Source organism: Diabrotica virgifera, chromosome 9 (assembly GCF_917563875.1).
Source record: "Diabrotica virgifera virgifera chromosome 9, PGI_DIABVI_V3a".
In the NCBI taxonomy this organism is placed as follows: Eukaryota; Metazoa; Arthropoda; class Insecta; order Coleoptera; family Chrysomelidae; genus Diabrotica; species Diabrotica virgifera.
In genome coordinates, this window is record NC_065451.1 from 10596484 (window position 1) to 10623665 (window position 27182).

At 33.5% G+C, this 27182-nt stretch overlaps 1 protein-coding gene across 3 annotated transcripts in view; it reads left to right on the forward strand.

Moving 5' to 3' along the window:
• Positions 1–27182, forward strand: part of LOC114346985 (protein pangolin, isoforms A/H/I/S-like) — a 218491-nt gene that overhangs the window by 94976 nt on the left and 96333 nt on the right. For all 3 annotated transcript variants that reach the window (XM_050661183.1, XM_028297732.2, XM_050661184.1), the window contains exons 2-3: positions 1174–1261; positions 11156–11383. In XM_050661183.1, the coding sequence (XP_050517140.1) occupies positions 1174–1261; positions 11156–11383 (316 nt within the window). The remainder of the gene's footprint in view (positions 1–1173; positions 1262–11155; positions 11384–27182) is intronic.

Below are 27182 nucleotides of genomic sequence, written 5' to 3' on the forward strand. Positions count from 1 at the left end.
TTTAAAATGGTGCCGATTTTAGGAGAAAATATACTCAGTTACAAAAATACTGCATATTTTGAAATTATCATACATACAACAACTTATTTTGAAGAGGTAATGCGAGAAACTCTGAAAGATGAAACATTCGGCATAAGAGTAAATGGAGTCTTAGTTAACAACATCAGATATGCAGATGATACAGTAATAATAGCCGATATTTTACAAGACCTGCAAATACTCATGAGTAAAATAATAAGGTGTAGTAGGGAGTACGGACTCTCTCTCAGTATCAAAAAGACGAAGTTTATGAAAATTAGTAAAAACAACAGATATAGGTTTTTATCGCTAAATCTCCCATCTCCACTAGCGTCATTTCTTTTTATCTCACAACTTAATGTGTTTTCCATCTTTTGTGTTATTCTGCCGGTTATTAGCGCGCTCATCACTGTATACTCATGTATTCTCTGCTTGGATCTTCCATAAATAATGAACAATAAATAACTTTTTATAAATTTCACGTCTTAAATCAATTATTTATCAAATACACTATCAATATTATTTAATCAACAACTCAAAATATTCCCGATGCCATGTCAAATATTTAAAACTGTCACTGTCTTGTCATCATATTCTATTTGACTCGCGTTGAGTGTTAAAGTGCGGTGTATGACAAAGGTAGCGAATGTTCGATTTGGAAAATATCACCACGGACATGGTGTCCATTTTTTCGAATCCTGAAAAAGCTAATAAATATTTAAAAAAAAATTTAAAAAGTTTCTTTTGAATGAGATATTTGAAATTAAAAATCACACTACATTTTCTCTTAGTTTTTCACCCCTGTAATGTATTAAAATAAACATTATAGAAGTTTTCAGGGACTTTCGGCCCTGGGTAAGAACGTAATCTTTCATTCTGCGTTTAAATTTTTCAAATATACTTATTAGTTTTCTCAGGTTTCGAAAAAAAAAAAAAAATCCGCATTTGAATAGCATTGCAGCCGAAAATACGTACCCACCGCCTTAAGTAAAACCAGTAAACTTTTCGAAAAATACCGAAAGGGTTGTAGTAAATATGTATTAGGAATTTGTTAAAAATTTAATAAAAATGTAGTTTTTGGTATTTGTGGGTATTATCTTATTTTTTTTTATTAAGATTAATATTTATATTAATTATGCTTTTTTTCTGTTACAGGCCTCACCCGACCCCCTATGTACCCATTCTCGGCAGGACAATACCCATACCCAATGCTTAGTCCAGAAATGTCACAGGTGGCAAGTTGGTAAGTGTATTTTTTTGTATTTTGAAATTATCTTCAACTATTTTTTTCTTTTTTTTTTATTTAGCTAATGCTTTGACACTAATGGCCATTGGCATGGTAGGTACGGTGAATTTTTGCAGTTAGGTACCTAGTGTCATATTATGTAGTGTGTGTGTTCAGTAAGTGTCTTGTTACTTGGCAAAGTCAACGTCATTGTCTTTGCAAAGAGACGCTAATTTTATCCGAACGTCTGCAGTCCCTCCGGTGAGTACCGATCCCACATGAATAAAAACTATTTTCATCTATTAATTTATAATAAACGAAAAATCTCTGACCCTGGTGAGATTCGAACTCACGACCATTCGGACCTTTCGATCCAAAGGTAGGCGCTCTTACCACTGAGCCACAGAGGGGTATCTTCAACTTATATATTAATTTTTTTTAATTCTTGGAAGCCGTTTTTCGCAGAATATCCCTTCAAAGAAACTGTCATTTTCTGATATTTGGAGCAATTTTGATAAAAAATGTAAATTTAATGCGCTCAATTTTATTTTTACTCACTTTTCATACATGTAATACTTTCTGAAGGATTATGGTTCATTTTCCGTTCTAATTTTTTTTCCAATATTTTCCACACATTTTTTAATTGATAATAGTTATTTTCCTAACAAGTGCAGAAAGTTATACTTTTCCGCACGCGACTGCAGTTTGCCGAACGACGCGAAGCGGGAGTTCGGCAAGTAGTCGAGTGCGGAAAAGAGACTTTCTGCAAGCGTTAGGAACAATATTTTTTCTACGAGTCTTTAAAAAATGACCAAATCTTAATTAATTTAATTAATATGAAAATACATACACAAATTAATTCTTTGACAAGGTTGTCAAAACCAAAGTTTCAGCATACTTGGTTAGCATGACGACGATCTTGGTTTTCATGACGACGATTCAAAACCACTGTTATTGTCTACTGATTTGACTTTCGAATATTATGTCAAAATTATTTTATTTCATCGAATTCTCGCGTTAATTTCATTAAAACATGAACACAGTAAGATATATTTGAAATAAATTAGTAAATAATATCTAAATATTAGTTTATTGCATGTATTATAATTACTTTAAGGCCATATTCACATATCTAAATTAACACGCGTGCGGAAAAGTAAAACGCGTTCGGAAAAGTAAAACGCGTGCGGAAAAGTAGCACGCGTGCGGAAAAGTAAAACCTAAACTAAAATGCTTGCGCGAAAGTAGACATTTTTGCACGCTCGTAGAAAAATATTTAAATTCTCAATTGTAAACTACCTCTCAGACAAAAATATAAGGTTTAACACACTACAACTAGCCTAGTGTTGCCCAAATGCAAGACCAAGACGAGACTTAAAGAGTCTTGGTCTTGGTCTTGCACCAATACACCTGGTCTTGGTCTTGGTCTTGGTATTGCACTCCCGGTCTTGGTCTTGGTCTTGGTCTTGCAGCAAGAGTCTTGCAAGTCTCGCAGTTGCCCACTAGCATATTACTATTTATTAATCGTTACTTTAGATCTTAGAACAAGGTAACAGTATAGGTACATTTTCAGCTTGACTTAACATACAGAGTGAGGCAGATAAACTTTCCTATTAAAAATATCTCCAGAACTAAAGACAACAGAATCATGAAAATTGGAATGGAGTGTTTTGAAGAGTGGTCTATTTAATGAAAATATTTTATCTATTTCCTACTTTCAGTTATACCGGAAGTTGCTAATAACTTCGTTTTTTTTAAATGGAACACCCTGTATATTAGTACATTTCTGAATTCTCTTCCATGTCTTCTTTCTGAAATATGAGGTTTTGTAATATTATATAGGGTAGTTTAAAAGATAATTACGTTTTCTTATTAATTTCGTAGCAGCTTTCACACCCTGTAGAATTGGTTATTTGACATCAAAAACTTTATTTATGTTCAAATCATTTTTAATATAGTCTACTATTGTTAAAAATTATTAGTGTAGCTAAATGTTGAATTTGGTATACAGGGTTGGTCGAAACTCGGAATGAATATTTTCTGAGTTTTGTTAAATGGAACACCCTGTATTTTAGTATTGTAATGAAATGATGTTTTATGGTACTTTTTATTTCTTAAGCATTCTCTATACCTAACTGCTTTAATTTGTGCTTAATTGTTAATCGCACTAACAATCTTAACTACGTAGGTATTTTAATAGCTCAACAATTATTGGTAATTTTTTGGATCAGTCTAGACTTCTAGACTCTAGATTAATATGTATCTATTTCCGAAAAATTATTTCCTATTGAATTATTTGCGAACATTTTATGTTCACGGCTAACCTAATAAAATTTCACATATTTTTTGTTGCAAATAATATTTGGCTTGAATCACCAATAACTCACAAACTAAAGCAGTTAGGTATAGGAAATGCTTAAGAAATAAAAAATTACCATATTATATCATTACAATACTAAAATACAGGGTGCTCCAATTAAGCAAACTCATAAAATACTCATTCCGAGTTTAGACCAACCCTGTATTCTAAAATTAAAAATTTAGCTATATGGTGTATTCGTATTTCACGAATATACGACTGTTTTGTATTATCGCGACGACGAATATTTTAGTACGCAACATAAGAAGTACTAAAGTATTTTGCTCTAATATTTACTCCAATAAATTACTCCAGTAAAATATTCGTTGTCGCAATAATCCAAGAGAGTCGTATATTCGTGGAATGGGGTATACTAACAATTCTTAACAATAGTAGATTATATTAAAAATCATCTGAACATAAATATAGTTTTGGATGTCAAACTACTACAATTCTACAGGGTGTGAATATTGCTGCGAAATTAAGAAAAAAAATGTAATTAATTCTCTTTTAAACTCCCCTATATAATATTACAAAACATTTTAACAACGAAGACATCGAGGAGAATTTAAAAATGTAGGTAAAAATATACAGGGTGTCCCATTCAAAAAAATGAAGTTATAAGCAACTTCCGGTATAACCGGAAGTAGGAAATAGATGAAAATATTTTCATTAAATAGATCACTCTTTAAAACCCCTTCGTTCCAATTTTCATGATTCTGTTGCCTTTAGTTACAAAACCAACCAAATTCATAAATGTATAAACAATTCACATCGGGTGGGGTTTGAACCCACGATCTAAACTATCCCTGCCTATAGCTATCTACGATGTCCCATGGGAGTCAGTTTGTTTCTTAATAAACATTTGCATTTAATGACCTTACATGTGCTAAAGCATGGTTACAACACAAACAATCCAATAAATGGCATAAACTTGACTGTATTAAAGAATATTTGTCTAGAATGGTATTTTGTTTGACCCATTGATATTATAATTGCACACTCTGCAAAAAGTTTATATACCTACGATAGTCTTTAGTCTTTAAACTGATAAGGAAAAACAATTAAGTGGCTGTCGTATTATATCAGCTTTGGTGACATCATAACAAGTTTTAAAAGATATTTATTACTGTCGGCGTCAAAACACAAGGTTATTTTATGAAAGGACCTATTCTCAAAATCTACACAATTACAACGAATTTCAGAGCGAAGGCGTCGTCTGCTATATATAAGAAAGAATGTATTATAAAATATTTTATTTTTAAATTGTACAAATTTATTATGACCTCTGAGTACGTGTCAAATAAATATGTCACGTGGTCTTTTAATGTATATTTTGATTCGCTATGTATGCTTATTGTATTGTTCATAATGCGCATAAGTCCAATTTTCCAAATTTTTTTTACCTTTTTTGCATCTCATAGTCTCTAAGCATATACCCGAACTACTACAGTGCGTCCATAAAGTAAGGCATAAATTCGTTATTACGTAAACCGGCGACTTTAAGGAAAAATCCTGAAACAGGTTGATTTTTATTTTTAAATTACGATTTTTCGGAATATATATCATACTAGTGACGTCATTCGTCTGGGCGTAATGACGCAATCGATGATTTTTTTAAATGAGAATAGGGGTCGTGTGATAGCTCATTTGAAAGGGTATTCAATTTTATATTCACTAATGTAAACACTAACATAATTATTTATACAGGATATTCCAAAAAACATTTTTTTAATTAAAATGATTGAGACAAAAAGAACAATGTGTGTAATTTCTTTAATTCAAAATGCGTTTTACTACTGTCAGAAAACGGAAAAAAAAATTTATTTGAAAAATAAACATTGATTTTCGCTTAAACGAAATATTCAAACTGGCAAGAGGCAGGTGGGTGAAAGCTGTAACATTGAATTTAAGTGAAAAACAATATTTATTTGTCAAATAAACATTTTTCCTGTTTTCTGACAACATTAAAACGTATTTTGAATTAGATAAATTACATACATTCTTCTTTTTGTCTAAATTATTTTAATTAATAAAATGTTTTTTGAACACCTTGTATAAATAATTATGTTAATGTTTATATCATGGAATAGAGAATTTAATACCCTTTCAAATAAGCTGTCACATGGCCCCTATTCTCATTAAAAAAAATCATCGATTACGTCATCACGCCCAGATGGATGACGTCACTCGTATGATATATATATATATGCTAAGAAATCGAAAATTAAAAATAAAAATCGACCTGTGTCGGGATTTTTCCTTAAAGTCGCCGGTTTACGAAATAATGAATTTATGCGTTTCTTTATGGACGCACTGTATATTCCCTAAAACGACACTCAATCCTAACTGCAAGAAGCAAGAGTCTTGCAGGCTTAGTCTTGTTCTTGCTCAAGTCTTTCACGGTCAGTCTTGGTCTTGGTCTTGCTAAAATAAAGCGGTCTTGGTCTTGGTCTTGGTCTTGCGAAAATGCAAGAACAAGACCAAGACTGCAAGACCAAGACCGATTTTGGGCAACACTAAACTAGCCCTAAAGAGGACCCTACTGAGCTATAATAAACAATTGTATAGCTTTTATATTATTACGAAATCAATTTTTTGCTATGAAAGCTTTCAGAACAAATAACAATTAAGCAAACACATTAAGAACAATAAGAGCCAAATGAAAAAACAATTATTTATACAGAGTGGTGTATACAAACTGGCACGTGGTGGGTCAAACTGGCAGAACTTTCGTCAAACGTATAGCAGAACACACAAGGGCTTTCAATAATAGAAAAACTAATTCTACGTACCCACTTTACCTTCTAGATCAGGGATTCCCAACCTTCTAGCAACTGCGTACAACCTGATACATTTTGAAGATTTTGGCGTACCACCAAACACCGATGGAGGGGGGGGCATGGAATGAAAAGAAACTATGTTTTTAGAAACATATTTGCTATCAGAAATAGGTCCATTGGCTTGTTTCATTTTATCCAGAAGTCAATTAAGGATTTATCTTTAAAACTGTCTTCTGTGAAATCGATGAATGTTTCCTGTAAATCCTGTAATTCCAACTCATTTGGTGGATGATGCTGCAACAGGATTTCTGAATCAGTCAAGTTTGGAATAATCTGCAGAGAAATATTTATTAAAACTTTCTTGAAGTGGTTCCTAGTAAAGAATTATTATATCAGCAACCACATCTGGTATTGGAGATATTTGGTTTTCGTTAAAAAATAGTGACAGCAAAGGAAATGCAGAGACATCCTTCCTCTGTATTTGAGAACATAAAAGAACCAACTTTTTCTTGAAGGAGTTTATTTTCTCATTGTCTCTGAAGGGTGTTGTGTTTGCTCCCCGAAAGACTCATACGCATACCACCTGAAATCTTACCGCGTACCACCAGTGGTACGCGTACCACCGGTTGGAATCCCTGTTCTAGATCATAATCATTATCTTAATGAATAATTTAAAATTTTTCATATTCAAAATAAAGGCCTTAGCTATCTTTATTAGCATCTATGGAAATCAATAAATAAAAAATTACAGATATGTAAAAGTTTTGTGGAAGTATGTATTCAAAATAAAAGTTTTTAGTGTTTTATTGTTAGATGAAATCAATTTATGTATCTGGAAATGTGGTAAAGAAATAAGAAAAGACAAAGAACAAAGTCATATTCTTAAAACAAATGTATCTAAAATGTTCTTGTATCGTGACTGCGCCATTTGAAACAATTTCGAAATAGCACAGTCGAAAAAATGCGGGTAGCCCGTAGATGAGCCTTTGACAAAAAATTCCCGACAAAAAAAGCCGCGTTTTTCGAATCAAAACTTCATCACGAATCCACACACTTTTTCCAGGGCGTGATAACACCCCTTTCCCGGGAGAATTTTTCATGGCATACTGGACTCTTTGTGGCCAGACCAAATCCCATTTGCTCGCAATTAAAGAGTGTACGACAAAGCCGATTACTACGGAAAAAAAGGAGCAAACACGGGAAATGAAGAGAGACGAGACGAGATTTCCTGATTAAAGGGAACAAATGAAAGTCTGGATAACGAGTCGCCACCGCCACCTGTGACATTTTCTAGATTGAGTAGGAGTATTGTCTAACCGAGAAAAGGTACACAGTTGGTTGGATATGCTTGTTTTTCTAGTATAATGGAACTTTGTGACAAGTGTGTAATTGCTGAAATATTATTTTCCGAAAACTAGATGGGTATTGTACTGTGAAACTGTGATATATTAAAAAACAGTGGATTTTATTCTATTCATTTGTTTAAATTTATTTTATTATATTTTATCTAATATTATTTATTATATTTTATCGATTCATTTGTTTAAATTTCATTTGTGTTCACTTGAATTTCAACAAAATAAATTCAATAAAGTCAGTAACAAACAAAAATAAAGAATCATCAGTTCCAACTTACTAACAGACATTAGTAAAAATGAAATAATAAGTAGGCCAGGAACCGAAGCTTTTCACCTCGCAATTTTTACAGAATGGATCGATTTGCTTGAAAATTTGAGAATAAGTAGTGCATAGTCCAAGGATCAAAATCTATATTATACCGAAAGGCGCTTTTACCATGGGGGTGGCTGCCACCCTATCTCGGGGGGTGGAAATTTTTTATTATATTTTGACCACAAAAGTTGATAAAAACATTCAGTCTAAGCAAAAAATGTTCTATACATTTTTTTGATAAAATTAATAGTTTTGGATTTATTCGCTATCGAAAGTGTTAGTTTTATATCGAAAAAATTAATGTTTTTCGATATACTGATTACGATTCACTCAATTTTTGCCGTAAAAAATTGATTTTAAACCAAGTTCTTGGGAATTAAATAACCTACAATTTTATATCGAAACATTTTTTCGTATCTTTGATGCTAATCTTTCTATTCTGAAGAAAATGGCATTTTTACCAAACTACAAAAATTCGTTATTCGCTTTTAACTCCAGTTTTTTAAAAACTAATCATTCTAAGCCAGTCAAACTTTTAGAATCTATTAATAATACATAAATAAATAAGAATGGATAAGCCAGTGACTAAAAACACCGCTAACTTACATTACTGTGCTTCCAATTGGTTTCCCCCTTTTGTTTTTCAAAATAATATTGATTTTTGAACCGTAACTTTTTATTTTTTACTTTAGAAAGTTTGGCAAGAAAGAATTTTGTAGGTTTTTACAGGATCTATAATGCTGTTAATATTAAATCTTTTTAAAATCGTTAGTCGCAAAAAGAGGTGACTTTGAAAGGGTTGGTTACGGTGGTTTTTGCATGTTATTACAAGTTTTAATTGTCAATAAACTTTTGCGCTTAAAATATAATAAAAAATTTCCACTGGATGAGGTGGCAACCACCCCCATGGCAAAAGCGCCTTTTGGCATCATATAGATTTTGATCCTTGGACTATCCACTACTTATTCTCAAATTTTCAAGCAAATCGATCCATTCTGTAAAAATTGCGATATTTTGTCCTATTTTAAGTTTCATAACTTGGACTAAAGGGCGTTTAGAAGCTCTCAAAAATACATCAAGGATTTACTCCACCTAGACAGTGATGAGCGCGCTAATATCCGGCAAAATAACGCAAAAGATGGAAAACATAATACATTGTAAAATAAAAAGAGTCGAAACTAGTAGAGGTGGGAAAATATCGGTAGAAACCTATAATTTAATTTAAATTACATTACCACTATCGAAAGTTTTAACTTTTAGATCTTAGATTCGGAGTTAGTTTACATCAGTCATAGTTGTATAATATACATATATGACTTTCTTCTTATATAGTTTTATTAGGTTATGTCTTCTTCTTTGGTTTATTGGCCTCCACCTACTTGAGTATTTGGCCAGCTCATGGTCGCGGAATAAAGGAAAAATCCCTTATTCGCCTACAATTTGGAGTTGTTATCGGACAAATACAACAAAGATAAAAACTTTTACGCTCAGGGATAACTGCCGACCATTACAAATTCTGCTTTAATAAACCACAATTTTAGATTGAAATTAAGTTTATTTGACGTTTTTATTTCGATTTGACATTTATTTGTGTCGGCCGAAATGAATATCATGCGACATTAAAATAAAATGTTTTTCGACGTCGTACGTATAATTATGACTGAAGTCAACTAGTTATTAGGGCACTCATCCCTGTATAGTGCTCTCCAGATTCGTCAAAAGTATATCCTGCATTGACACAAGAAGAATTATAAGTTTATAAAACTGTAAGACATTATTTTTGTGTAAACCGGCGAGTTCGTAAAATAAGTTTTCGTATAGTTGCTTGGTACTCTTAGACACACATGGTTGTCAGATATCCTTGAAGTTAACGAAAGTGGATATCTGATCAAACCTCGGTAATGTTCCGATTTGACAGACAATTTGAAAAGTGAGCTGAATTGACAGACGGAAAAAGCTGACTATTTGAGAGACAAAAGAGAAGACGATTTAACAGAGGAAAAGAAGAGGATTTGACACACCAAAAATAAGACGAATTAACAGACGGAAAAGACTAGAAGACTAAGAAAATGAATTTACATGAAGAAAAAGACTTACAGACGAAAGGAAGAAGAGGATCTGCCCACCGGTCCACAGACGAAAAATAAGTCGGTTTGACAGACGGAAAAGAAGACTAACGTGACTGAACGTGAGCCTTCGAGACCACCTAACAAACCAACAAATCAGGCAAAGATCAGAAATTCAAGATGGCATCAAAAGAGCTGCGACTCTTAAGTGGAACTGGGCAGGGCACTTAGCTAGAACACAAGATGGACAGTGGACGAGACCAATCATGGAGTGGAGGCCCAGAAACTATAAGAGAAGCCGAGGACGACCAGCGACTAGATGGACCGACGACATAAATAGAGTAGAGTGAAACTGGCTACAAGCGGCCCAGTGTCGAGAACATTGTAAAGAACTGGGGGAGGTCTATGTCCAGCAGTTGACGCGATTTGGTGAATGTAGCCAAAAAATGGTTTTACTTTGGAGATTTTGGAAAGCTACCGTTAGTATTCAAACTGAATTCATTTGAAGTATGGTGGTACTCCACCCTCAGGAACGTCCCATGTTAGTTGGGGTAGTTACCCCCTATGATAGGGGTTGATGAAGTAGACACTATTTGCTGAATACTTATTTATTTACCAACTCTAAATACCACAGTAACTAGTTGGTGCGTTTGGAAATCTAACTGTCTAATAATGTATCTGAATCACGAATGATAATTGATAATAGAATGATTCGCGATGCTTTTTTGTATATATAAATAAACTAGAAAAGTGTTGATGTTTTTAATGCTGACACGGTCTGGCCGTGAATTAACAATAATATTGAATAGCTGACAAAGCGTTATTGAAACTAGTGCACTTGTGTTGAGCAATCGGTGTCACCTAATTATTTAACAACAAACGTGATGTTTGTTTTGTAAGACATTTAAAAATTAAGTGAATATGTCTTGCTCTTATTTTGGATGCTGATAATCCTGTACAGAAGCTTTTAAAAGATTTTACTGTCATTATAAGTTGTGGAGTAACAATTGTTTTAATAAAAAAATTGTTTCAGGCACACTCCCAGTATGTATCCCCTCTCGCCTGGTGCGGGTTTCCGAAGTCCTTACCCCAGCACGTTACCGATCTCTACGAGCAGTCTGCCCAGCGATTTCTACAGATTCTCGCCAACCGGGTTGATCCAACCCCATCCCGGATTATCGCCTCACCCGCCTCATTTATCGTCGCATCCCGCTATCGTTACCCCTGGACCCAAACAGGAACTGCCCGATCTTAATCATAGGTAAGTTTTCAGCTTTAATCACTTTATAGACTATGGAACGATGATGATACAGAAAATATCGGCAGTATTTATCGCTTGTAAACGTTTGTCACTAGTGGTTTCGTCTGTTATGAATAGATATTCCAATGAATTTAACACTTAATTTATTTAGTTCTTATTTTAATTTATTTATACTTATTTTTAATTTATTTATACTAAAAAAAGATGGAAAGTCCCAGATCCAAAATTCATTATTAAAAATAATAAATAATGATTTAAATCTGATGATATGGTAATGCTTTAAATCTAAAACTTTTCGTGGGACCACTTCCTGGTAACATCCTTAATCTCGTGACTTTTACAATTTATAAGACAAGAGACATGTCTGCTGCTGTATTTACCGTATTATATGTAATATTTTTCTATTATATTTATGGATCTCAAGCACTGGTTAAATGTTATTAGTGGCCTTTCGAACTGAATCAGAACCAAGCTACTATAATTTTTTTTTTATTTTAAATTTGTGCCTACTATACTACAAATTACAAAGTTTTGTTTTAATGCATATGTCGGGTAAATAGGTACAAACAATAAATATAATGATACATACTCGTTTACTACGACGTAGATCGAGTTTTTTCGTAAATACTCGCTCTTGTCTCTTCAAATTAAATTTTGTATTTCCTAGCATGCATTAGTGTACACACAAGGAATAGTAGTTCCATTTTAATTGTAAACGAGCCGGTGTTATCCGTCTTTCTTTTAAATCTCCATACCTCCAACGCTAAAAACACCAATTTTGTCCCACCGCATTCTAATTTCCTTTTGTGAGGCGGCTCTCGCGAGCGAAATCGAATCGAATAATTCGTACACATACACATACGAAGAGAAGGAAGAAAAAAGGCATCGGCGGCAGCATCGTGGCGGCGGCGGTTCTAATTGCCGCCCGGCTGTAATCCTAGTCGGGGGCGGCCATGCGAGAAATGAGATCCAAGATTGGTTATCGGCATCGCGACCATTGGTCAGCCCGTTGCCCGGCAACCGCATCTCTCGTTTCGTAGTTGTTTCGCCGCCGCAACGGCCACCGCCAACGCCGATGCCGATGATGCTAAAACGTTCGTTCGTACGAGTCGAAGGCGGCTCGGTTCGGATGTTCCGGCGATTTCGGAATGCGCTCGTTTTTGCCGCTGGACCCACCAGGATCGTACTCGCCCGAAATTAATTGTCCAACTATTGTTAAATTCAAATCAAATAATAGGGAACTTGCATACATTTTTAAATATTAAAATGATATTAAAAACATAAGGTAACATGATCTTAAAACGCTTGCATGCGAAAAAACAAATATTTTTAACCTGTACGCTAATTACGACGCTTTAAAAATGCTATAAAATTTAAATATCTCAGGAGGCTATTGAACGTCCTTCTATTGGTCCGACGTCACGGGCCACGGTCAACCGGCCTAGCAGTCGGAAACAACGCGATTAGGGCATTTATCACGGGTATATTACATTTTAATCGTCTTTAATGGAAAATTCCTAGGTACTATTTATATTCATCTTATATATTGTAATAAGTAGTTCCCCAATCAGCTTAGTTTTAAACTGAAATTGATAAAGTTGAGTACTACTGTGTAAAGAGTTTAAAACGCATAATATGACGAACGAGGGTAAGTCTGACAACTTACCTACCGTTGATGTCTTCATGGCGGCAACTTTTATAAAAAGTAGTGAAAGCTATTCTATTGAAGAAATGCGAGGTGTCAAGGCAAATAAGTAAGAGTTATTAATAAGCATGTATTTAAACCGTTTATAACAATAGTTTGGTACCATTATATTATAGTATACGGTTTACCCCGTGGGTTTGATCTAACTACCTCTAAGCGAAGGATTTCGTATATCCTGGAAAAGATTACGGTGTAATTTGCATTATAATAAAGATTATATTTTATTGTAATGTTTATTCGTACCTACTGGAGCCTTTCATTATTGTGTCAAAGCCTTCTGGAGAAAAGATTATGGTGATTAGCAGACGTACCGATAGAACGTGTACATAGCCAACAAAATCCTTCTTTACAAAGTTAATAATACGCATAAATAAGAAGACTCATTGTTGTAATTTTACAAGATAATATCTTTATCATCTCCGCATCCCTCCGCATATACTTACACCGCATCCCTCGGTAGACCGCAAGCTATAGTAGAAACCCGACTGTAGACCGCATACTATAGTAGCACCAATACTTTTTAGTTACTCTTACTTTTATTACTAAAAGTTTTGTTTATTTTTAAGTTACTTGTTTCTTCTTTGTTCTTCAACACAAGAAACGACAAAAGTAATTTCATAAAAAAGAACTTTTTGGTACATGTCGACAGAGATAAAATATTAATATTTTGCCTGTCACAGAAAAAATAATTTTTGCCACAGAGTAAAACAAGATATTTCAACTATATTATTTATCTATGGGCAAACTGCATTAAATGCAATAGCCCCGTTCAACGATACGAGTGGCCTATGACGTCAGACCCCAGCTCTCGCTTTTGAAGTTGTTTGAAACGAAAATTTTAGGCGCGGAACTTTGATCAGATGTACGTACACTATTCATTGTTAAGACGTAATATTTTGAATATAACATTTTAAAGCATAAATTAACAATTTTATGCAAAAAAATTTTTTAGTGCAGGTTCCCTATTGGATAAATGTTTATCCTTCAATTTACAGAAATCTTTTTTTGATAGTCAGAACTGTTTTATTTGGAATTTTTATATCGGTAACATTCTTAAATATTCTAGTTATCTAGTTATAATGAAGCAAATATCAAAATGACAATGAAGCAAATAATAATCACACGATGGACTAGTTCCTTTAACATCTTAATGCGTTGAAGAAACTATACTAAAAGAATATTTCTAGAGATGGGTTTCATATCAGAATGTGATAATTGTATTAACAATAAATCAGACACTAAGCATTTGAGTGAAATATAGGTAAGTATTACAATTTATTCTCCTTGGACAAAAGTATATGTAACCAAATTTAACAGGTTTGTCTAATAGGTGTCGCTTAATTGATTAATAAGATTGATTACTGATATACTGTTTCACTGAATAGGATAGTGACGAAGAAGTTTTACTAACTTACCAATTCATCTTATTATATAAAAATATACTTTTTCTAAAGATCCCATATCTTTTTGACTGGCATTTTATTTTTATTCGTTGCACATGACGCCAAACTTAACTGCCTTTTTTCAACGTACTCTGCCATCTACTCTAGTTTTAATTCCTCTCTTATAATATCGTTTCTTACCCGATCTTTTCTAGTTACTCCCTGTACCCTTTATCTATATCCTGTACTTGCTGTTAACTTAGTAACTAGGACTCATCCATACGTAAGCATTGGTCTACATATTATGGCCTTAAAAACATTATTTGTTTTAGTTTGTTTCGTTATTTTTTTTCTTGTGTATGATTGTTCTTCCTATTGCCTGGTATAATTTATTTACTTTGTCTATCCTTGTATATCCACTCTGTATGTTGATATGACCCTCAGTCCAGCGGCGGCCGGTGAGGTAGTGCCATGGAGCCATGGCACTACCTTATTTTTGTACAGAAACATATTTTTTTTTTATCTTTAAACCGTTTTAATGCCCGTTCATTTTTTGTGCGTATTTCTTTTCTCTTCATAATTTATATACAATCTGGCAACTGTGCAGTGAAGTACAACCCTCGCCACTCACAGTGGAAGGAATGATCGCATCGTGCCCCGTGCCAAAAGCTTAGATGGCTCAGCTGAAAAGAGAAAGATTTTACGGGCATTCTATGTAAGTGACAGAGATAGAGCTATATTGCACTTTTCATACACGTTTAAATTCGACTATTCGTGCCTGGCTCGACAAGGAAGATCTAAATCTAATATTTTTTACTATGCTCCTCATAGTGAATAGTGGATCGTAGATCCAAATAATTCTCGTACAGGGTAGTACATTATATTTTCGAGTTTTTTTACGCGCTCGCTCGCTCGTTTTTGTATTTATAATTATTACATTTTTAATGATTGAACTTTTAATTATAAACTATTATATTTTTAAGTAATTTAAAATTTTTTAATTTTTAATAAAACCCGAGTTTAATTCAGCATATCGTGATAGTCTAATTAAACACAATGAACAAGAAGTGGATAAAGAATCGATATGTTTTGAATCAAGTTAAAAACTATATCTATATGGTTTTGTGGAGCTTTCGAGTTAGTTTTGAGAAATCACGACGAAAAGGAAAATTCAGAAAATAGAGGCATCTTTATGGAACTGTTCAATGTTAGCCGAATTAGACAACGATTAGGTTCATATTCAAAGTTCCAAATCTTTAAAAGCATGTACCTCAAAACAACACAAAATAAACTCCTTCAGTGCATCTTAGATGTTTATAACGAGGAAATAAGGAAAGAAATTGAAAATTATCTTTGTGTTGCAGTGATTGGCGATGAAACGACAGATGTCGCGTCGCTGGTGAATTTCAGTTAGTTATAGTTGTCCGATATTTGTGTAAAGGGCGATAAGTTGAGAGATTTTGGAGATTTCATTTGTTGGACGGACATGATGTCAAATCAATCACTGAATGCATTTTAAATGTTTAAATAAGAAATGGTATTATACCTATATCATTGATTAATAAATATAGGGGGAAGATACGAAACCCTGTGCATTATTTTGTTTCCTTTAAAATCTGCCTGTATAGTGGCGCGCCTAGCGTAAATTTGTTGAAGCTAGCCAAGAACAAGCACTTATTCTACGTGGTCCGTATTCAAAATTTTAATGCACAGTCGCTATCATATTAATCTGTATTAATACCTGTATTAATTTTTTTCTGCAAAAACGTTGAAAATATAAATTGACTATAGAGTTTTTTTCACTAGTCTTGACCTCACAAGTAAATACTTTTCGAGTTATTTGCGCTGGATATATTCATGTTCCAAAAAAAGTATGTTTCATGAGGAAATGAGTAAGTATTTCGCCAAAAAAAAATATTCATAGCAAAAATACAGCTTATAAAAAAATGAAAAAAATGTTTTATATATGACATATGAAGTAGATCCAGTAAGAGCAGAGTTGTAGCTAATAAAAAGTAGGTTCTTATTCGTCAAATTCCAAATTGAATATTTCTACGTGAAATAACCAAAAAATTAAGCACTTTTCGGGGAAAACTCATCATAACTGTTTTAAAGTGTTTAAAAACAGCTTTATTTTTTTAAGTTTCTAGTATCAGAAGTAAACAAGTTGCGCACAAAATAAAGTTGATCCGTTTTTTTATAAAAAAGATCTTAAAAATCACCTCTTAATTAGCATCCCAGATGAAATTAATCAGTAGCGCTTCATAAGTTACTTTACGTATATGTATGCTTATATAGTAAGTTTCATTTGTTCAAAGTGCTTATTTTTGAAAGGCTGTAGTTAAAAGGGCTTCAATGGGTCACTAGTCACGAGTATATGCAAATTTGGAACAGCCATATCTTAACCAATTTTTGTGTTACAGAAAAACAAAATATTCAGAAACGCAAAACCTTTACACTTTGGGATATTTCGTATCACTGATAATTATAATGTTATTTTGAAAAAAAAAAGGCATTTTTCTTTCAAAAAATTACTGTAAAACTAAATTTACGATAAAACTTTAAGATCATGACAAGGCGAAAACGGCGGGCCCGCTGGGAAAAATATTCCCATGAGATTTTTTGGCATAATCACATTCGTGAGACATCCCAGAATAAGGTTCAAGAAGTCGCCCACGTGAAAAGTGGTTCATTTTTTTTAGCAATTTTTTTTTAATCAAATTGCAAAAATCAATATTTTTGGCTCTGACATTTTTTTTGTAGGTTTTTTGGACCATTCTGGATAAAAAAGGTCTCTTATTATTTTTCTCTAAAGTTGATCGTTTTCGAGTTATAAGAAATTTAAAATTGAAAAAAACGAAAAATGGCGATTTTCAAGGCTTAATAACTAGGTTAAAAGTTATTATTATGAAAGTCAGAAACTGACTAAATCAAAGTTTAATGCCCCCCCCCCCCTACAAGATCCTGAAGAAATTTTTGTCATTATTTTATTACTAAGCTGTTATTTTTAAGTAATAATAATGAGCGCCATGCACGAGGTAGGCGGCCGTAAATGTGAGTGCAAGTAAGATGCACAATTGGACTGCCGGAGTGGCATCTCTCTCGCACTCAGCATTTATGGCCGGCAACCACGTGCATGGCGCTCAATATTATTACTTAAAAATAACAGCTTAGTAATAAAATAATGACAAAAAATCCTTCAGGATCTTGTAGGGGGGCATTAAACTTTGATTTAGTCACTTTCTGACTTTCATAATAATAACTTTTAACCAAGTTATTAAGCCTTGAAAATCGCCATTTTTCGTTTTTTTCAATTTTAAATTGCTTATAACTCGAAAACGATCAACTTTAGAGAAAAATAATAAGAGACCTTTTTTATCCAGAATGGTCCAAAAAACCTACAAAAAAATTGTCCGGGCCAAAAATATAGATTTTTGCAATTTGATTAAAAAAAATTGTTAAAAAAAATTTGGCCCACTTTTCACGTGGGCGACTTCTTGAACCTTACTCTTATTAGAATAATGTAGGTAATCCTGAGAATCTAATATCTCACCTGACAATACAATCCACGGTGGACGCCTACGCAGAAATACAAGGCACCTTTAAGAAGTAAAGTTAATAATAAATAATTCAATAAGTATACTTAGTCACGATTTTCCCCCTAACTCGGAAAATATCGACCGCATGAAAAAACTTGGAAGAAATTGTAGGAAATCGCAACAACTTAAGTCCTTACCATTTTTTCGAAGAGTTTAAAGTGGCCGAGCGGTTTACTTAGTCAATTTTATATTAAGTAAATACCGTTGCAATATCTCAACAAAATATACCATCATCAGAAGAGACTGTAATTAACGAAAATACTTACCTAATTTTTTATCGAGATTATGAGGCAAATAAGATAAATGTACAATATCTAAAATCACCCAGTGACTTAAATCAAATTAAAAGACAAATTACAACTACAATTATTCTTGTTAATTTAAAAACGAGTTTAGAAAGTAATACATAGGTACACTCCAATAATTATTTTAAAGATTGCCATTGTTATCGTTGAATGAGAACTCAAATTTAAATACATCAAAAGAAATAAATAATTTTTATTATAATCCGATCGACCCGACCGACCCCAAATTCCGCTAACCAAAGCTACCTGAATACGTCTCATCGTTGTCTCAGGTAAATTCAATCTCGTACCTAGAAAGCTGCTAACGCCATCTATTTCTAAAACCACTGGTGTCGTACATAAACGCTCGTTTAGTTTCGTATCTTCTCCCCTATATTTATTAATCAATGCCTATATAATGTAAAAGTATGTGTACCTATTTTTTTAAATTTCTATTTTATACCTTTTTTGACAATATCGTGAACCCGTCACTAAAAATTTAGGCAGCTGGCCTAATTTAGGCCTAATTCTGGCATTACCTACTTAAAGTGATACGAGCCGCCACTGCCTCAGTCCAATTTTAATTTCGCCTTGTTCATGTATACCAATCAATCCAAGAGATCTTGTCGTCACGAAGTGCGGCCGGTTATATGGTTAAAAGTTTTCTCATCGATGACAATAAATTATTGAAGTAAACTAAAAATGCGAGATTGCTAGAAGCTACAAGACGATTAGATGTTAGGACAGTTAGGAACATTTTTATGCCGACCATACATCAGTAAGAAGTGGGAATAGAACTCGAAAACCTGGCCCAAGTTTTATAGTGTACCAGTGACAAAGTGACCAAGTAGTTACATATAACAAATGATAAAGAAGATAATGTGGAGTACACGATTCGCTGGGTCAACATTCAAAAGATCAAATATCTCTGTATCGGGGAAGATCATAGTGATCTAACAATAAATATGGTAGATCAATATCACTGCCTATTACTATCTGTAAATACAGTTGCATTCAACTGGAACGGACAACACAAATATATATAGAAGATCAACAACGAAAAAGCAGTATGTATCTTGTCTGACTAGGCTTGTATGAAATAATAACATTAAATAAAAATGCCATCCAAAGATCAATCAGTGGATCTGGAGGTTGTAAAAAATCTTGAGAATTTCACGTAGAACTCGGTAAAAATATAGTAAAATAAAATAAACAATACAAAATTAGCAAAAATGGTTTGTTTATGCTTCTACAGCGTATTATAGAGAGCATGGGTCTCCCCCTGTTGACAGGTATTTCTTCAGACATCTTGTCCAATCGATGCAGATGTTGGACAGAGTTGCACTTGGATACTCCACTCAGCATATAATCAAATTATACCGTCAGAAATGACACCAAATAAAAATTATGGATACTGAAGGAACTATTATCGATGACATCAAAAGTTGACATGATATCGATACATACAAAATATACGTTATAGTTGGGAAACGCAATTTGAGAGTGAGAGAGGGAAACGGTGAGAGAGAGAAAGAGAGAAAGGGAATTTATTAGTACGTACTTTGTCAGCTCATCTTTTCATTTATAGCAAAAATGAACCAAATTATTAGCAGATCTCCTACATTTATACATTTTTCCTAACAATCAAGTATGTATTTGCATATTTCGAATCATTTTCAACATCGAATATATTTTATATCTGAGCACAAACTGACAACTACACAAGAATCTGGCGACTTTTGTAAGATTCCAATATCAGAATTGTGCCTGGAATTGTACCTGCATTTAACATATAATTGCTTGTGGGTTATCCGCACCAGTGCGTAGGGGTATAGATACGGTTCTGCATATTTCACGTATTCGTTTTTGTTTGGTTTTCATTTGCTCCGTATTTGTTCAGATCCGCGTGTTGTGGATGTGGATGTATCCGATCATCCGTTTCAGTCGCTCTCGAGGACTATCTCTTTGTCTATCTCTCTTACGTGTTTCATTCTTTACTTTGAAGCAATAATTGCAATTTACGAGTACAATCTAACATGGTCCGTTTCGAATAATATCACGGGACATGAGCGTATCAGGTCAAACAGTTCAAACGGGAGATTTGTAATTATGTAACCAAGACAGTTTTTTAATGCAATATATAACACTGGAGTGGTTCCCACAGACTGGCTCAAGTCCATCTTTGTCGCAATACCTAAAAAACAGAATGTTAGAAAACGCTCACAATATCGATTAATTAGCCTAATGAGCCACGCTTTTAAGATCCTCCTAAGAATACTTCCTAACAGAATTAAACACACATGTGAATATCTCGAAGATACTTCTCAATTATGTTTTATAAATGCCATGGGAACTAGAGTACCAGAGAAGTACTTTTTTAGCTATATATCATATTAAAATATGCCGTGATCAGAGAAAATATGTATTTGCATGATTCGTGGACTTCGAAAAGGCATTCGATAAAGTACAGCATATAAAATTAATGCAGAACTCTTCTAAATATATTTTAAATAAAGTCGGTGCTTATGAGCCTTAAGGGCGTAGGCGCAAAATTTCGTAAAATTCATTTTTGTCTAATCCTGAGAAAAATAATAAATATTTTTGAAAAATATAAATGCAGAATGAAAGATTACATTATTGCAATAAACAAAAAGTTTCTTGTGAATGAGATATTTGAAATTAAAAATCACACTAAATTTTCTCTTTTTTCTACCACTTAACTTATTAAAATAATCATTATAGAATTTTTGAGTGACTTTAGGCCTTCATTAATAACGTAATCTTTCATTCTGCGTTTAAATTTTTCAAAAATACTTATTATAGGTCTGGATCCGGCGTATGAAAAAAAAGTTGATTAATAGCAAGCTGAAAATTTGTTAGTAGCTTAAGGGTGTCTAGTCGGATAAACTTTGATATATGGGAACACTGTAACAGGGGCAGTTTTAATTGTGGAACAGGTTAAAAATTTGGAACGGTCAGACCACGAAAACGGCACATTTATTTTGTCCGACAGAACAGACTTAAACTCTCCGAACAGAGATTAAACTCTCATGCAAAAATCAGACTGCTATTTATCACCTGTCATAATTTCTGTCATTTGACATATTCTACATGTTCCACTCATTAAAACGCCCATTTGGTGATAAATAGTAGTCTGACTTTTGCATGTGAGTTTAATCTCTCTTCGGAGAGAAGTCTGTTCTGTCGGACAAAATACATTTGCCGTTTTCGTGGTCTGACCGTTCCAAATTTTTAACCAGTTCCACAATTAAAACTTCCCCTGTTCCAGTGTTCCCATATATCAAAGTTTGTCCGACTAGACACCCTTAAGCTATTAACAAATTTTCAGCTTGCTATTAATCAACTTTTTTTTTCATACGCGGGATCCAGACCTATTAGTTTTCTCAGGATTCGAAAAAAATGAATGCATTTAAAAAGCATTGGAGCCGAAATTTTGCGCCGATCCTCTTAAGCCTTTATTTATATAGAATTCCTGAGGAATATTGTTTCCGACTTTGACTGAACTACTGTAATCCTCATATAGTTTTATTGTTTGGACATATTTATCGCTGATGCCAAAGCTGTGCATAGCTACCCACATATCGTATGCCTTTTGTAGGTCTATAAATGTCAGTACACCTACACATGCCTTTTCCCGTTCTACCCTTTTCCCAGTTAACTGCTTTAGAGTGAATAATATCATCAACACATGAGCGTCCCGGTTTGAACCATTTTGGCATTATTTGTTGTAAAAATTGATCAAATAATTGCTCTTTTTGGATTCATTAGCCGTTTAAACGTTAATTAAATATATGTGCCAGAATTTTAGACCCTTTCGATTGAGATATCTTTAACAGTTCTATTGATGCATTTCTTAGTCCCGTTGCCTTTCCATTTTTCATTTGATCAATGGCGTTAGCTATATCTGCTGAGTCTATTATTACTCGATGCTTGCTTTGTGTTAGGTTGCCTTTCACGGTCATTTAGGAATTCTCTTAGAGATTTTTATAATATTATTTCCACTCTTTCGTTGTAATCACGTTCATTTCTGCAGTCTCGTTGTTTCCGCATTCGTTTAGTGACCTTCCATGCTTTATTTTCTGCTCTCGTGTTACCTGGTTCTAAATTCATTTCTTAGCATACCTCTTATCAATATTTCTCTTTATACTAAAATTAATAATTATAATAGAAGGTAAAATAGAGGGAAAGTAAGATCCAGATTGTCGGGAATTCTTACGGCCCACGGCTGCACTGTTGGACTAACAAACTGTAGAAGAATGTTGGAATATCTTGGTTATATGATAAGGCGTAACACATATCACCTCAAGCAACGCATCCTTCATGGAATGGGGATAGCAGAATTCCTTTAAGGTACTAGTACACTAAGTACACTTTAGAAGATCAAAAATAATCATTTTTTTCAAGAATATTTTTCTCAGAACCTTTATTAAAAAAGAACATAAAACGTTTTACTTATTTATATACAACTCTTAGAGAGTACAAAAATTTATATCTTTTTCATTTATGCACGTACACTAATATTGTAGAGGGCGCAAAAGTCGAGGCCTCGAAAAATTATGGCGGACAGTTAATCTCACTATTGGGATATCTAAAACAGAAAAATCGTACTGCATTTGAAAAAGGAAGGTTTCTTACGTGACAATTTACCACAATTTCACCAAAAAATAAAAAATTAATATTTTTTAACCATGAAAAACTAAAGAAAAACGGGCGATTTTTTCACAAAAATTTTTCAAATGTCCGTAAAATCTTTTTTTTGCTAAATTTTTTACTAACGGTGGTAAATTGATACGGAAGAAACCTTGCTTTTTCAAATGCCATACGATTTTTTTACTTCGGAGATCCCAATCCTGAGATTAACTGTCCGCCATCGGAACTACTTTTTTTTCGAGACCTCGACTTTGGCGCCCTCGACAATATTAGTGTACGTGCATAAATGAAAAAATATATATTTTTTGTATTCTCTAAGAGTTAAATATAAAAATGTAAAAAGTTTTATGTTCATTTTTAATAAAGGTTCTAAGAAAAAAAATCTTGAAAAAATGCTTATTTTTGGTCTTCTAAAGTGTACTAGTACCTTAAGCATGACAATATCCTTAGATTAAAAATCTCATAATGAATATTAGGAATCCAGTATAACAAACACGTCTTCGGGATCTGTAATTATATTTATGTGATTTAATAAGAGTAATGTTTCATTCTTACAACTATTATTATTATATATGCCCATATGCGCAGTTTCGCACACAGAATTTTGAACGTGCGGTCGCTAGAACTCACTATGACATTCCAATGGTGGCTTCACCATTCACAGCAACCTCAGCGAACGGTGTAATATCACCATTGGAATGTCATAGTGCGTTCTAGCGACCGCACGTTCAAATTCTAACGCTCTTTTCACACATTATGAATTTGAAACGTGCGAGGGTTAGAACGCGCTATGACATTCCAATAGTGGCTCGAGCAATCGTATGGCACCTTCTCATTACACGGCGGTTGGAACGTTTAGTGTAATGTGAGTTTACCATGGGATTGCTTGAGCCACCATTGGAATGTCATCGTGCGTTCTTACGATCCAACATTCAAATTCTTAGTGTGTGAAAGGCGCGTTCAGTTCATTAAAAGTAGAATGACAAGACAAGAAACGATTCAATGATAAATCTTTATAAAATAATGGACACACTGTTATAAGAATGTAAGTTTTTTAATTATGTAGAGATTACTCTAAAATGCAAATTATCGTAGTGACAATACAGAAGAGTGAAACGGATTATAAGACTTGTTGAATGAAGAAGAAGAAGAAGAAGGGAGATAATAGCCACTGTTTATGCAATTATGCTTAATAATCCGGTCAACTTAGACATCAAAATGCTTGGCAAATAACAAAAATTGCCGGAGAGCCAAATTTTGGTGGAGAGCTAGGGTATACCATAACAAATAAAGTTTAAAAAGTCCCCATCGATCCCATGTGTGCGTTAAAAGTTATTCGGGGTCAAAGGTCAAAATTTGAGATTTTTTGGATTTTTTTCGAAAACGGTAAGTTTTATCAAAAAAAAAACCTCAAACCAAAGTTGTAGATCTTAACATTCTCTACAAAAATTGTCCTTACAATATTTTTCCTAAGAGTTACCATTCCTGAGATATCGCGATTTTAAAAGTTACTTTATACATTATATGCATATATACGTATATACATATGTAGCCCTTAAGACAAGTATAAATGCCTATTTGTGTTTCTTTTATATAGTATATTATACTATTCGGAAAATATTTCTTCAAAAGGTAATCAGTCCCAAACTGAATTTCCTCTATCCACGTGGCCTTGAAAAACATTTGGCTATACCATTGTTTAAAAAAGAACAGATTGTCTATTATAGGCAATGGCTACAGTATTGTCCGTAGGTCTGGTTCATAATATTATCTGTTTCTTTTAGTGCTAAAGGTTCAGTTCAAGTGAATATAAGTACTTATTACAAGCGTCTACCGTTTAGTACCGTTACCGTTATTTGTACAATTTTATAGTTTTAAAAATGTCTCAGTTTTGCTTTATTTGCAATAAACTTTTAAGTGAAACTAAAACAGTTGTGGTTGATCGTGGAATGCCAAATTTAATCGAGGCTAGTGTCGAGAGAGGTGATGAGTTTATTGAGTATTTAAGAACTCAAAAATCCGTTACAATACACGTTAATTGCAGAAGATCATACATTCGGAAAACTTCAATCGCTGCAGTGAAAAGACAACGTGAGGAGGAACAGGCTAGTACTTCAAAAGTAAGTCCACCTCATACTAGAACGCGAGTAAGTAAACCATATTTTTGTTTTAAAAAATACTGTTTATTTTGTGGCAATGAAGCCAATGAAGAATCTGAGATAAAGAAAGCACAGCATCTTCGAAAAATAATTCGTAACGTGACTACACTAAAATTCAAAGAATCCCTGTTGAAATTAGCTAAAGATCGTTCTGATGATGTTTCGAAGGCTGTTCTTGAACGTATTAATCTTGAGTATGATTTAGTCGCTGCTGATGCAAAATACCATGACAGTTGTTTCAAATCTTTCTTAAAACCTAATACTGGTCGTAAAATTGGCCGTCCACAAGATGAAACTGTAAACTCTGCGATGGAGAAAATGTTTCAATTCATAGAAACGAGTGATGATTGCCAGTTTTCGTTGGATGAATTAAGGAATGTTTGTCAAGATATAGTTTTAGATGACAGAACTATAAAAATACGATTGAAATTGAAGTATGGTAGTGAATTATTATTACAGAAAAGCCTGGAAAATTAACATTTATTTGTTTTATTGACAATTACCAAGATATTTTAAGTCAAGTCTGGTCAAGTTCAAACATGGCTAGGCAATGAACTGAATCCAGAAGACTGGGGTTGGAAATTAATAGATAATACTCTGGAACCGATTAAAATCTTACTCCCACCTGCTCCAGAAAAACTCCTTAACACTATTTTTTTGCAATTGCAAAAAAGGTTGTAGTGCCAAATGTGGATGTAAAAAAGTCGTGTTGCTGTGTTCTCTAGTGTGTACCAACTGCCAAGGTCAGTCTTGCTCAAATGTCCAGTTTAGTACAACAGATGAAGACTCCTGTGATTTTAATGAAGAGACCAATGACTCAGTCACATTTGAACAATTTTTGAACATCCAGCAAGAGGAAGAGGAAGAAGATGAAATCGAAGAAGACTTGACTTTTGAAGTAGACTTTCAAGAACATGAATCTGTTTAAAATATCTAAAGAAATCAAAACAATAGTTAACCTAATAATCAATAGCAATATCAATAATCAATATCAATAATAAGGTAATATCTAGAACTTGACCGGTATTGTTTCCTTAAATTATCCTAAAATTGTCAAAACAGTTAGTGGAGTAGGCCTACAGGGGAAACCACGGTAAAAAAAACGCTCCGAGTACACTACCTCACAGGTGGTGTGAAAACGTGTGCATATCATGTATAATGTGACTCTTTGAATCGCGATATCTCAGGAATGGCAACTCTTAGGAAAAAAATAGTAAGGACTATTTTTGTAGAGAATTTTAAGATCTACAACTTTGGTTTAAGGTTTTTTTTTGATAAAACTTACCGTTTTCGAAAAAAATCCAAAAAATCTTAAATTTTGACCTTTGACCGCGAATAACTTTTGACGCACACATGGGATCGATGGGGACTTTTTAAACTTTATTTGTTATGGTATACCCTAGCTCTCCACCAAAATTTGGCTCTCCGGCAATTTTTGTTATTTGAAATGTCTATATAGACCGGGTTATAATGCTAATCTTTATTAATGGAGATCGTACCCGAAAAAGAAGATCAACCAAAAATTAAATGAACCCACTAACTTGTTTGCCGATTTACTGCTAAGCAGACATATTTTCTCTTTTTGTCATATTTGATAATTTAAAAAGTCTTGAAATGTTTCTCTATTTACCAAATGTAAACCACGCCACTGAGTCTACTTCCGCACAGAACACATTTCGATTATCTCACTCTTTCCTAATACCTCTCTTTTTTATTCATTTTTTTATTCGTTTTCGTCTGCTTCTCCGAGAATCTGTAATGAGGCCTTTTGATGTCGAAAATTCACGTTAACCGGGGCGTTTATAACTTTTTTTTATTTTATTTGTTTTTACTGTGCCAGCAGTGTTTGGACTGACAGCAGCCATGATTGCTACGGTTTAAACTTTTTTTTGATAAACGAAAAATTGGCACTAACGAGATTGTTGCTTCGTGGATAATTTCGTCTTTTGTATGTTTTTAACTGTTTTGGTTGTACAATATATAAAAATGTTTTTCAATC